Source organism: Heloderma suspectum, chromosome 17, assembly GCF_057233095.1.
Source record: "Heloderma suspectum isolate Gila_16-S chromosome 17, 16-S_ref, whole genome shotgun sequence".
Lineage (NCBI taxonomy): Eukaryota > Metazoa > Chordata > Lepidosauria > Squamata > Helodermatidae > Heloderma > Heloderma suspectum.
The window spans coordinates 6,468,430-6,482,253 of NC_139474.1; the positions used below are offsets into that span (position 1 = coordinate 6,468,430).

General features: G+C 50.2%; 1 protein-coding gene across 6 annotated transcripts in view; it reads left to right on the forward strand.

The window, feature by feature from the left end:
- Positions 1-13,824, forward strand: part of LOC146334310 (uncharacterized) — a 51,311-nt gene that overhangs the window by 16,359 nt on the left and 21,128 nt on the right. For 5 of the 6 annotated variants that reach the window (XM_084824065.1, XM_084824066.1, XM_084824068.1 and 2 more), the window contains one exon: positions 1,591-3,385. The exons of the other annotated variant lie outside the window; for it this stretch is intronic. In XM_084824065.1, the coding sequence (XP_084680191.1) occupies positions 1,591-1,713 (123 nt within the window). In that variant the 3' untranslated portion in view covers positions 1,714-3,385. Of the gene's footprint in view, positions 1-1,590; positions 3,386-13,824 lie in introns of those variants that run through there. 6 annotated transcript variants of the gene reach the window in all.

Here is a 13,824-nt window from a genome sequence, read left to right on the forward strand (position 1 = left end):
TCCCTGTGTGGCATGCAAGCATGATTTCTTGGAGTGATTTCACTGCTGCCTATGACGACAACGTAAGAACATCAGACGAGCCCTGCTGCATCAGGCCAAGGGTCCATCCAGTCCAGCATTCTGTTCACACAGTGGCCAACCAGCTGCCCACAGGAGACCCACAGGCAGGACCTGAGTGCAACAGCACCCTCCCCCCCATGTTCCCCAGCAACTGGTGCACATTGGCTCACTAACTCTGATACTGGAGGTAGCACAGAGCCATCAGGACTAGTAGCCATTGATAGCCTTCTCCTCCAGGAATTTGTCCAACCCCCTTTGAAAGCCATCCAAATTGGTGGCCATCACTACGTCCTGTGGAAACAAATCCCATAGTTTGACTCTGTGCTGTGTGAAGACATTCTTCCTTTGATCTGTCCTGAATCTCCCACCCATTCAGCTTCATGGGAAGACCCCTTTGGGGTCTAGTATTACGAGAGAAGAAGAAAAGTGTCTCCCTCTCCACTTTCTCCACACCATGCATAATTCTGTACACCTACTAGGGGTAGTTTAGCCTCATTTAGTAGTTTAGAGAGTTACAATCTCTAATGATGTGTTTCATGGATTGTTGGGCATTTTTTCATTCCGTCAACTGCTCTTTGACGGAATCGGATTTCTTTTCACCAGGATTTCATTCTACTCATGCTAATGCACATTAGGTGATGAGCATTAGCGGTAATTTGCATTACCTGATCCGCATTTGCGCAAGGGTGTGTCAGCGCTAATGCACTCTTGCTCTAATGAAAATTTGCGCGGATGCAAATCCTCCCTACAAGTGAAAACCTGGTCCGCAAGTCCGCAGAAACTGTGCGACTCGGAAAAAGTCGGTCTGCTGAGGGATCTGCAGGTCGGATGCATAGACATCCGAACTGATTTAAATCTGGATTTCTCCGACATCCCTACTTGAGTTCAGTCTTTTCTCCAGGGTCTGCTAACTGGGTGAGCAACATTTCTTATGGTTCTTTACCTTTAAACCGGGATGGGAGAGAACAGCCCTTCAAATAGAGGAGGCCTTGAGTGCGGATGGAGGAAAATTCCTAGTGGATGCAATCTAACACTGGTGTGTGCCTAAGGGGTGGGTATATTCAGGAGCAAAGAAACAGTAAGCCAGTTTGCACAATCACTGCAGCCCACCGTGGTGTGGCTAGGTGGCCATTTTGAATATTTAACCCCCGACAGGGGGTTGCCATGCTTTGCTGTGTCGTCCCAACCCAGGCAGTAGGGGTTGTTTGAGGGTTCAACAACCCTCAAATAACCCTACCGCAGAAGATGGTGCTTGGGGGATATTGCTTGGCCCTGTGGATTCTCCAGGACGGGGTTTCCATGCCTTCAAAGAGGGCACTGTCCCCTGTGAAGGAGGACACCTGGCCACCCTACGGCCACCCCAAATTCTCAGTCAGCCCTTTACAAACAGGGTCGGGGGAAGTTCAAGGGCAGCAGTATTTTTCCTCTCCTCGCACCTCCAGGGAAACTTTAAAACTCCTTTTTGCTTCCCAGTAGGGAATGTGTCAGTGATTCTCTTTTTCTCCCCCACGCCCCCGCGCCCACCCCCAGGAATTCTCAGAAGACGAGTTTGAGGCTATGGCCTCTGGATGGCGGGAGAAACTGGAGCGCTGTGCGGATGGGGACCAGCGCTGGGGGGTCTTCTATGCGCTGAAGCCACAGTCGGGATTGTGACAGCCAGAGGCAGCAAACCTCCGGCCTGTTCCAGAACTTTTCTGATAGTCCAGCTATTAAATGCATTTAAATGTGTCTGGGTTTGCTTAGTTTCCCCTTTTGTTTTCTGGTCAAGTTTCGAGCCTAGATTCCTTCCCTTCGGTATCAGGGTTTGGAAGACAGTTCACTTTCTGTTCTGGATTTTTGCTGGTTTTTCATACAGATTATTTGGCTTTGAGTCATTCCAGGTCTGGCTGGAGGAGCGAAAGGCATTGCTTTTGCAGCTTCTTTCCATCTGTTATTCTTTCTTTCAAATTGCCCAATGAAATGCTCATGGAAAGTAGGAGCATGCAAAAACCCTCCCCACCCCTGGGCTGGTTAAACCTGGTGGCCTTTCCCCCATTTTACTAACGGGAAGTGTGTTGGTTGCTAAATGTGCAAATAGTTGTGAGGAGGGTAGGATTGAAAGGAGCAGCTGCTGTTTCCACAATCATAGGGTCAACTTCCCAAAACAGGGCACTTCCTTCCAAGGCGGCTCCTGCAGAAAAGGCCCTCTCCCAGACAAACGGCTGTAGTATCCCCACCCACAGATCTTCCCCCTCTTTCTCTTTTTTACTGACGTTACTTCTCCCACTCACGTTGGCCTGCAGCGTGGTACAAGAAAAGGAGGCAAAGACAGACGTAGAGGCCCATGTTGTGTGTCTGTAATTTACATTATTCAGCAAAGGCATCCTGGCTCCGTTGGGGTAAGGGAAGAGGCATGGACCGGGCACAGCCCCTCAGATTTTAAGGTTTTCAAATCCCCGCCTACCCCTTTAAATCCCCAGTCTAAAAAAACAATCCAAATTGGGTTGAAGCGCTGCAAACACACCACGAGGGGGCAGGACCTCCCCATCTGAACCTCGACTGGTGGTGCCATAATACATACCACTATCATGCTTAGGCCCACCAAAGCCTTGTGGAAACTCTCTCTCTCTCTCTCTGTGTGTGCGTGCGTGCGTGCGTGTATGCAAGCATCAAAGGGCTGTTCAGGGGTATGTGATTTGGCATTGCAATCAAATCTCTTGTCAACGATAAATCACACATCTTCACGGAATAGGTCTGGAATAGGGCCTTGAGTGTTGTGGCAGCTACAAATGCTGTACGGACAGCAGAGCTCAAAAAAACTGGAATGCTAAAATGCCTAATCATGTGCTGTCAAATGCTTAAGAGCAGAGGAAAGTCATGACCTGGCGCCAGAAAGATGACAGTGTTGGTATCAGGTGGGCCTCACTGGGGAGTGGGGGGCCACCACCAAGAAGGCCTCCTCCTGTTATAGAAATTTCAGTTGTAAGATATCTGTTATCCCATGATTTTATAAGCTAGGCTATGTCTATTCCACCTCTGTGTGAGATTGCCATGCTAAACAAAGACACAGCGCCTTATCAGAGACTCAGGAATGCCGAGAATGTGTTTACGTAGTACACAACTCTCTGCTGCCTCTCTCTATGCATGCCTGAGTATGTAAAAGGTGTTGTCTGTTTCCTGTCTCCCTTTCAGCTAGACAAAGAAAGTGGTAGAGAGCAGGCGTAAGACAGCCCCCAGAGACTTTGTGTATATAAGCCTCTGGATCACATCACTTGATTGTGACCTTTGTTGGAGCGTCAGCCCCAAGGGTTGCCTTATTCTGCAGAATAAAATCGTGTTGGACCAGATCTCTGCCTCCTCTCGTTCTTGGTAAACAAATTGGAAAGTCTACCAGGGAAAAGAACACAATTTTTGTAACGCTCCCTTGTTGCATCAGCTAATCTAGCACACCTACGTACTCAGGCGAAGGTGTTGCTGAGGTGTGTCCACGTGTCCTCTTTTACAAAGAGCAGTCCTCTGTTGGAAGGGCTGTCCTACTGTCCAATTCTGGTTTGTTTGTTTATTTACCATATTTCTATACCGCCCCATAGCCGAAGCTCTCCGGGCAGTTCCCAACAATTAAAACCACAACATACAGCATAAAATAAAATATAACATGTCAAAGTTTATCACTACATTATAAAAAGTACAAACTCAAACAAAACCTAGCCGTGGTGCAGAGATTTAAAATACAGTAACAGATTTATTATTATTATTATTATTAAATTTATTAATCGCCCATCTGGCTGGTCACCCAGCCACTCTGGGCGATGTACAGCATACAATAAAACAGTTTAAAACAATAAAATTCTACAATAAAAACATTTTCTAAAATACCCTAACCCACCCCAAATGCCTGCCTGAACAACCATGTTTTTAATGCACGGTGGAAGCTCATTAAAGAGGGGGCATGGCGGAGTTCCCTAGGGAGGGAGTTCCACAGAGTGGGGGCAACCACAGAAAAGGCCCTCTCCCCCGTCCCCACCAGTCTAGCTGTCCTGGCTGATGGGACAGAGAGAAGGCCATCCGAGGCTGATCTTGTTAAGCGGCCTGTCTGGTGCTGCTGGAGGCGCTCCTTAAGATAGGCTGGGCCGGAACCATATAGGGTTTTAAAGGTCAAAACCAACACCTTGAATTTGGCCCGGAAAACAACTGGTAACCAGTGCAACTCCTTCAGCACTGGAGTGATGTGATCTCGCCGGCGATGATTTGATGATTTAAAACATCAGAGCTAAAAGACTAAAATGCCAGGGGAAATAAAAGGGTCTTCACCTGGTGCCGGAAACAGCACAACATAGGCCGCAGGCAAGCCTCTCTGGGGAGCTCATTCCACAACTGGGGTGCCACAGCAGAAAAGGCCCTTGGCTTGGTAGCCACCCGCCTCAGTTCCTTTGGTAGGGCTCCTGGAGACGGACCCCTGAAGATGATCTTAGGGTCCAGGCAGGTGCATATGGGTTTAAAGATAAAAAACCATCCACAGTTAGCACCTGGAGAACAGACTGCACAGGAAGAATCACTGGTCACCGAGTCACAATCTTCTACACTAGGGTGAAATGTACACTATTGCTATTTAAATTATACTAATTATTTCTAAATGCACGTCTACGCATCTGCATTAGCGTATGCGATTTTATTAAAATGCAAATCACTGTCCTCTTCTGGTGATTTGCAAGTGGTCACCCTACCCAGAGATGGGCCACCCAGGCCTCTGGTTCACACCCAGGAGGCGAGGGACACCTGAAGGCATGTCTCCCTGCCTGGCTAGGCTGGCAACTGCAACCGAACGTATCCCTTACTCAGGCCTAGCAGGTTGTGTCGCACCCCCACTGAAATGGAAGATGAGTCTATCAATGGCTACTAGACATGTGAACTTCCGTATTCAGGAACAGGCTACCTCCTGATACCACTTACTGGGGAGTAACAACAGGAGAGAGTTGTTCTCCCCTGCCCTGCTGCTGGGTTTCCTGATTGGCCGCATGGGAAACAGGATGCTGAGCCAGACAGCCCTTTGATCTGATCCGGCGCACCTCTTATGCTCATCTATGCTTAACTAGTGAATGGACCCAGCTTCGCACAGGTTGGAGTAGCCCTTGGTTTGATAAAGCAGAAGCCTTCGAGCATAAGAACGTAAGAAGAGCCCTGCTGGATCAGACCAGGGTCCATCTAGTCCAGTGTTCTGTTCACACGGCGGCCAACCAGCTGCCCACGGGAAACCCACAAGCAGGGTGTGAGCGCAACAGCACCCTCCTGCCCACGTTCCCCAGGAACTGGTGTACATAGACTCACTGCCTCTGGTACTGGAGGTAGCACAGAGCCCTCAGGACTAGTAGCCATCAACAGCTGGCTCCCTGTTGTCATGCAAAGACTTTTGGTGGCTTCCTCTTGAATGGGCAATGAAGACCCATTCGCTTTGCCCTGGTAGAGATTGAAACCGCTAGAACTGGTTTGTTGATCTGGATCGACACGGCTGCCTGCATTTCTGGACTCTTCTCGTGGGCGTGGCTATGGGTACTGTCATGATGAGTGTCTGTGTTTCCAAATTTACTGCGACCCCCCTGGTGGGTAGGCAAGGAGGCTACAGATTAGTTCCCCACCATCCGCAGCTGGTCAGTATGTCAGAACTGGCCCTGTGATTCTAGAATTCTGGTTCAAAACTAGAAATTGGGAAGCCCAAGCTTTTTCCTTTCCCTTTCGATTCCCGGGGCTCAGGGAATTTCTCCGTGACCATGCTGGGGAACTCCTCTGCTAAAGCACATTTGGGATGGTGCCTAGAGGCGCTTGACGAGGGTCTCCTCTGTTGTCCCTGGTCTCTCTGGAAGAGAAATCATCTTCAAAAGGCTTATTTGCAAACCCTTCTATGCACAGTTTGGGTTTTTTTGTTTTTGGTTTTCCTTTTCCAGCCAAGAAAGCAAAGTTTTGGGCAGCGGGTTAAACGTTCCTTGTTTCTAGTGCAGCTTCTTAGGATCTTTCCATAAAGGGAGTGGGGCTGTGTCTGTGTATTTTAAAAACTATTAATAGCTACCTGGAATAGGATTTGCCCTGTCTCCAGCTTTGGCTCTGGGACGTTCGTTTCGGGGTTCCTTCTCAGGCAAGCTGGCCAGTTTTGAATTGTGAAAAAAGATGTCGAAATCTTGTTGATGGCAAAATTCATCCCCCCCCCCCATTCCGCTACTTGCAACTAAGCTCAGATGGAACAGGGAATTTGAAAGGGGTGGCGGATGGAAGAGGTGTCCCTGCTAAATAATAAAGAAGTGTCAGGGCTAAATCTCTCAGGGTCCTGCCTTCACCACACCACTACTATGCACCCACCACGAGTGCCTTTCCAGCCTCCAGGCCTACTGATGCACAGGCCCCACAGGGACCTACGTGCGGGGGGCGGGGGGACTCCCATGCATGTAGGCACAAATGGCATGGTCAATTCTCAGAAGTTATGTGGAATATGAATTGTGCAGTTTCAGCTTAGGAATGCTGAATCTCACCGCACCCCTCCCCAAAATTAATTAATTAATTAATTAATCGCCCATCTGGCTGGTCACCCAGCCACTCTGGGCGATGTACAATAATGGAAACAGTTTAAAACAATAAAATTCTACACTAAAAACATAGTATTTCTAAAATTACCCTAACCCACCCCAAATGCCTGCCTGAACAGCCACGTTTTTAATGCGTGGCAGAAGCTCATTAAAGAGGGGCATGGCGGAATTCCCTAGGGAAGGAGTTCCACAGAGTGGGGGCCACCACAGAGAAGGCCCTCTCCCTCATCCTCACTGGCCTAGCTGTCCTGGCTGATGGGACAGAGAGATCCGAGGCTGATCTTGTTAAGCGGCCTGTCTGGTGTCGCTGGAGGCGCTCCTTGAGATAGGCTGGGCCGGAACAGTGTAAGGTTTTAAAGATCAAAACCAACACCTTGAATTTGGCCCGGAAAACAACAAAATGGGTTCAGCACTTTGGATCTCTCTGTTAGAGTTCTGGCTGGTTCTGACTGAAACCCAGGATGGACTTATAGCCCCACCAAAATTGGAGCCATCAGCCACCACTGATGGAAATGAGAAATCCCCGTGAGGACATCTGTGGGATCAGGAGATCAAGATGGATGCTTGGGGGTGGGGGGTGGAGAGGGTCTCCCTAGTGGTAGCACCTCATGTTCCTGGCACCGACTTCGCTGGCTTTTTGGAGGGAGGTAAAGACCTGCTTATTTCCCTGGGCTTTTTAGATGCAACATCAGCCCTGCTGTTTGCTGTCACATCCCTTTGAAGATTTTACTGCCTTTCTGTTTACTGCCTTTCTGTGTTTATTATGTTTTGCTTGCTTTATTTAATTTAATTTGGATTTTAACTATTGAGTGGATCGCTTTATTTTCTTAATGGAAACGGCTCTGGGAATTTTTATTGGTACAGATCTGGTGGGGGGATGCTAAGGCAACATCCTGCCAAGTGTCCTGCCAGGACCTGGGATGTATTTCATGTCATTTTTAGATTTAAAGTTTCTTTTTCCCGGGTGGCCCAGAGCGCTTCAAAGCGAAGCGCCGGTCTCCAGCCATTCGACATCTTTCTTCCCCAGAGGCACGCTTAGGAAGTAAAGATGGCGGCAGTGGGCTGGAAAGAACTGATGTCGTGGGAGGAGGAAGCAGAGGCTGAAAGAGAGAGAGAAATGAGTGACCACGGTGAACGTATCTTGTGTGCTGGGAGCAGGCCTGGCGTCAGGGGTCGGCATGGTTGGGTGGCTGCCAAGGGCCACACCCCAGCAGGGGCCCTCCGACAAGAGCTCCCTGGAGTTGCTCCTCCTCTTCCCCCTGGCAACCCGCTTCTTCCCCTGCCTCTCACTCTGGCCCAGGCAACGGTGGTGGTGAGACGGAGGAGCAGGAGATGCCACGGCCTCCTTGCCCCCTGGCTCTCTGCCTGCCAAGCAAGCAAGTGGTGGCCATGTTGAGGAAGAGGAGCAAGAGAAGCTGGCAATAGCCGTGAGAAGGTAGACTCAGTGAGTGAGGCTGGGGCCAGCCCAAGACATTTTGCTGCCCGAGGCAAAAGCCACGATACCGCCCTCTCCCGTTCCACGTACAAAAGCCGACTGGACTGTTTCTTCAACGCTGACAATGGGACAACGTCCACCACGGCGCCTGATGGCAGCAGGCTAGCTTGGGGGGCGCAGGGGAGATGCTTGGCCCACAGCTCTCTCCTCCGACACCTTGCTGCTGCCTCCCAGCATCTGCCGCCTGAGGCAACCGCCTCATTCTGCCTAATGGTAGGGCTGGCCCTGCGTGAGTGGGCCTACGTAAGGCGCCTTGCCCAAGGGCCCTCCGAAACTTGGAACCGGGGCTGCCGGCAACCCAACCTTCAAGCGTTCAACCTCCTTCTTTCCTCCGCTTCCAAGCATTCTGGACAAAGTGCAAATCTTAGGCGGCCTAACTGGGCTACTGGTCCTCTTTGTGCTGATGGCCATGCTGGTCAGGGTGGAGACATCGCCCCAGACTTTCTTCTCCGTTACCATGGCGTCTGGTTCATTAACTGAGAGTCTGCGTGAGCCGGGGCCCTGCTGTTTCTCTTTCCACTCCCCACCAGAGCAATAACATGTTGACTTCTTCTCCCTAGACCCATAGCAGCCCTCTAACCGTGGATATCCGTGGCAAAGGACCCGTCTACGTTTCACTTGGGGAAGAGAAGATGGAGAGCCAGCGTGGTGCAGTGGTTAGAGTAGGGGTGGTGAACCTCTTTCAACCAGTGGGCCAAATTCCATTGCGGGGCCACATTCCCATGGTAGGCGGGGCTGAACGCAAACGGGGTGGAGCCACAAATGCCGGCTTACTGTAGCTTCAAGCTCTTCCTGCTAGGAACTAAGCCTTGGGAGAGGCATTTCAATTGTTTGGATTGGGAAAAACTGCAGAAAAGCCAAGAGACCACACAAACTATCGGTGGTTGAGGGAAATGGGGAGGGGTCAGGGGAAAGAGTGCGTCCATCTGGGAAATCTGGAGGGGCAGATTTGGCTCCCAGGTCTGAGGTTCTCCACCTTGAAGGGGCTAATCTTCAAAAATTAGCATACAGACAGTGAGCAGGTATCCTCTTCACAGCCTTTCCCTCCAGGATGAGAAGTACTATTGCATTTTTAATTAAATTAGGGTGCAATCCTATGCATGCTTAGGCAGAAAAAAGTCCTACAACTGCCAGCATTCCCCAGCCAGCCATGCTGGGAATTGTAGGACTTTTTTCTGCCTAAACATGCATAGGATTGCACGCTTAGCATCACTTTTTTCCAAATTTGCATCTAGACGCATAAATTAGCATCATGCAAATGGCATGCAAAGTGGTGTCCTCTTTTGTCCTCTTTATTGGTGATGTGTCAGCAGCCTCTCTGGCCCCCACTGAGTCTGGGGGTGGGTGAGCGAGCACTAGCGAGGATGTCTTCTTTCCTGCTTGTCCCGTCGGTCCCCATTCCAGGCACAGCAGCGCAGCTGTGCAGACGGCACCTCTGCCCTCGCTTCCGCCGAATCCTTTGACCATCTTGCCCTCATGCCCTGCAGCTGCCGTAGGGACCAGATCCCGAGGGAGGCAGGATCCGGCCTGGCCTGCCCTCTCCTGCCCTTCAGCACGTCATATCCCTGGGAGAACAGGAAACAGGATGGCGGATGAAAAATGCTGGGAATGGGAAAACCAACCCAGGCTCCATCACCAGCTCTGGGAGAGAAGGAGGATCTAGAAAGGTTAGGGAGCTGCAGTTCTCTGAGATGGAGTGAAAGAGAAAGAGATGGGGACCTGCTCTCCTGCCACGTCCTAAATTTAGCTGCTGCTAGGGTGTCCAGATGTCCTGCTTTACAGAAGGCAGCCCTCTAATTTGGAGACCTGGCAGTCATTTATTTGAAGAGCTCTCCAGTCCAATGGGGGCAATCTACATTACAACTTTAAACTGGTTTCAAACCTGTTTTTAGCGATTGCAGCTACCAAATGCAGGAATTCTGGGAATTGTAGCTCCAGGAAGAGGGGCCGCTTGGGCAGGGGACAGGGGTCTCTGGCAAAGAATTCTCAGTACCCTCATGAAACTGCAGGATCCCTTTAGATAAACCGGTTTGAGACCAGTTTAAAGTTGCAATGTAGATTGCCCCCAAGTCTGGTATAAATGCAAAGACTTGTACGGATGGTCCTGGCTCCAGGTTTTGGGGGGCTTTGGGGCAAGACACCATCCATGGTCCCCTCCCTCACTGAATCTACCTTCTCACCACCATAGCCATCCACTGCTATTCTTCCTCCTCCTCCTCGCGGCTACCACTTCAGGGCCAGCCCCACCAGTAGACAGAGTGAAGCAATTGCTTCAGGCTGCAGACGCTGGGAGGTGGCAGGAAAATGTCGGAGGAAAAAACTGTGGGCCACATGGCTTACCCTGATCCCCCTAGGCTAGCCAGCTGCCTTCAGATGCAGTGGAGGAGTGAAGTAAGATTCATCTGCTAGTCAAGTTGACTTTTGTACATGGGATGGGAGTGGGCGTGTCAAGGTTCCCCTTATGTCCTGGACCCCTTGAGCAACTCCTGAAGGATCTTTTGCCTCCTTACAAGTCCCACCTTCCTTCTTTTAAAAACTTCCCCTTTCCAGTAAGGTGGGGTTTAGGCTGTAGATGTGGGGTGACTGCCACTTCAGACACAGGGTTTAACCACAACAGTCTACTGGTAAATGTAAAGCTAGCAAATCAAACTAACGGTATTTACACAACAGAGGTGAGTGATACTAAAGGCCTTAAAAGAAAATCAAAGTTGCAAAGTGCAACTTCCTTTACCCTAGCTGTCCTTAGACTTTTCTAGGCTGCTCCTTCCTGCTCGCTCTTCAGACTCTGCTCTCACTTCAGGCTCTGGCTGCCTCTTGCTCTGGCTTCAGCCTGGTCTTTCTGCCTCTCACCGTCTCTCTCGCTCTCTTTATATACCCTCCCCCCTCAAAACAGACAGTACTGCTTCAAACCTGAAGAAATGAAACTCAAGCGGAGAAATGAAACTGAAACTTAGCCAGGGAAATGAAACTACTCCTCTCAGGGTTACCCCTCCCAACAGAAAACTCCAGGCCTCTAAGCCTGATCCTTTCCCGCCTTGCTTCTGCAGGGCTCAAACCTTCACAGGGTGCCATCTTTGCCTCAAGCAGCAAAATGTCTTGGGCCAGCTCTGTACCACTTGCTTGCCTGACAGGCAGAGAGCCAGGGAGCAAGATGGCATCTCCTGTCCCTCCGTCTCACCACAATCATTGTCTAGGCCAGAATGAGAGGCAGGAAAACAAGCAGGTTGCAATGTTGAAGAGGAGGATCAAGTCCAGGGAGCTCTTGTCAGTGGGCCCCTGCTGGGGTTCGGGCCCTTGGCAGGTGCCCAACCATGCCTACCCTGCATGGAGGGAAAATGGTGACTTGGAAGATTCTCACCATGGTTAGCAGCACCTGGACAGGAGAGGGAGCAGGCACAAAAGTCACACAAGTCACCTGGTCAGTTTCCTCCGCTAGGATGAGAGGGATTGCATTTCTGTTTAAAGGCCAGTCTAAACTTGCTCCTATACATAGAAACTTGCCTATGCTGATGTTATGCAAATGAATGGCTTCTTTGGTCCTTTTTCTTGTCAATGGCTGCCCTAGGTCAAGGATGATTCAGCTTCTTTGGATGACACTGGGGCTGTGGTGTTATGAGAGAGGGAGAAAAACATTGCTGTATCCGCTTCCTTTCTAGGCCAAACAGGGTCCCTTCCCAGACCAGCTGGAAATGCCTGGGATTGAACCTGGCACCTTGTCATGCAAAGGATGTGCTCATCATGAGCTGGGGCCCTCCCTTAGAAACTGTGTATACTGCTTAAGACCACACCGAGCCCAATAAACTAGTGGGGGAATGGGCATCTAAACGGCAAGCGTGGTTCAGTGTAAGCGGTTCAATGTAAGCGGTTCAATGTGATGCGGTTCAGTGTAAGCGAGTGTAAAGCGATGCACGTTGGGGCAAAAAATCCCAACTCCAAGTATAAGCTGATGGGATCTGAGCTAGCGGCGATTGACCCAGAAAGAGATCTGGGGGTTGTGGTGGACATCTTGAACCCAGTGTGCGGCTGGCTGCTGTGAAAAAGGCAAACTCCATGTTAGGCATAATTTAGAAGGGAACTGAGAATAAAACTGCCAAGATCGTCCTCCCTTCATACAAATCTATGGGGCGACCACGCTTGGAATACTGTGTCCAGTTCTGGTCACCACACCTAAAAAAGGATAATGTAGAGTTGGAAAAAGGGCAGAAAAGGGCAACTAAACTGATCAAGGGGTGGAGCATCGCCCCTGTGAGGAAAGGATGCAACAGCTGGGATTGTTTAGCTTGGAAAAAAGGAGGGTAAGGGGAGACATGATAGAGGTGTACAAAATCATGCCTGGTGTGGAAAATGTGGATAGGGAGGCATTTTTCTCCTTCTCCCATAATTCTAGAACCAGGGGTTATCCCATAAAGCTGATTGGTGGGAGATTCAAGACAGATCAAAGCAAGGATGTCTTCACAAAGTGCAGAGTCAAACTATGGAACTCACTGCCACAGGACGCAGGGATGGCCACCCATATGGATGGCTTTCAAAGGGGGTTAGACAAATTCCTGGAGGAGAAGGCTATCAACGGCTACTACTCCTGATGGCTTTGTGCTACGTCCAGTATCAGAGGCAGGATGCCTATGTGCCCCAGTTGCTGGGGAACATGGGTGGGAGGGGGCCGTTGCACTCCTGTCCTGCTTGTGGGCTTCCATTGGGGCAGCTGGTTGGCCACTGTGTGAACAGAATGCTGGACCGGATGGACCCTTGGTCTGATCCAGCAGGGCTGTTCTTACGTTCGTAGTGCTTTCTCCTCAGACGGGCAGGAGTTCTCCACAGTCTCAGCGCTCTACCTCCACTGAGCTACTGTCAAGACAGAGGACAAAAATCTGGGACTCACCATAAGCCACAGGCATGACTTAGGGGAGAATTTTGGTACCAATGAGGTGCAGGGAAATTATTCCCTTTCTAAAAGGAGAGGAGCTGGGCTCACATTTGAGCCACAGGTCTCTGGCCTACCAGCCTCACCCCTGTTGCACAGAGATGGACTATGATTACCCTCTGCACATGTTCAGAGGCATTTATATTACATTTTATCATGCCGTATTTTCGGGTTTTAATTTTGCAAACCACCCATACAGAACTTTGGCTACTGGGTGGTATAGAAATGTAAGTAATCTTCATCATTATCTCCTTTGTTTTTATGCCATGGGGCTCTGGAAACTGATTCTGGGGTGAAACCTTAATGCAGAGGAGGCTGGTGGATCCGATTTGGTGGGGCAGAGATTCCATTCTGGGTTTTAGATACAACCAGCCAGGAGTCTAAAGAAGCTATCCAAGGTGCTGGGCCCTATCCCCAAAATGGGTCCAGCACATTGGATAGCTCCTTGAGACTTCTGGCTGGTTGTAACTAAAATCCAGAATGGAATCTCTTCCCCACGAAATTGGATCCACCAGTCTCCCCTGCCTTAACACACATGATTAAGCCCTGGGCGTGACTGGATCAGGGGATGTTTTGCTGAAGGAGTGGACTGGTTTTGAGGAGAGGCACAGCAGAGAGACGGGTGATAGGCGCAGGCAAAACAGGGGTCTATCCCAAGCGATCTCTAGCACATGGGTCCACAAACTTTTGGGGCTGGTGGGCACGGTTGGGATTTTTGAGGGTGTGGTGAGCGCTCTCACAAAATGGCTGCCGGGGTGCGCGGGGCTTGCCCGTTCAGAAACTGGCTGCCATGGCGG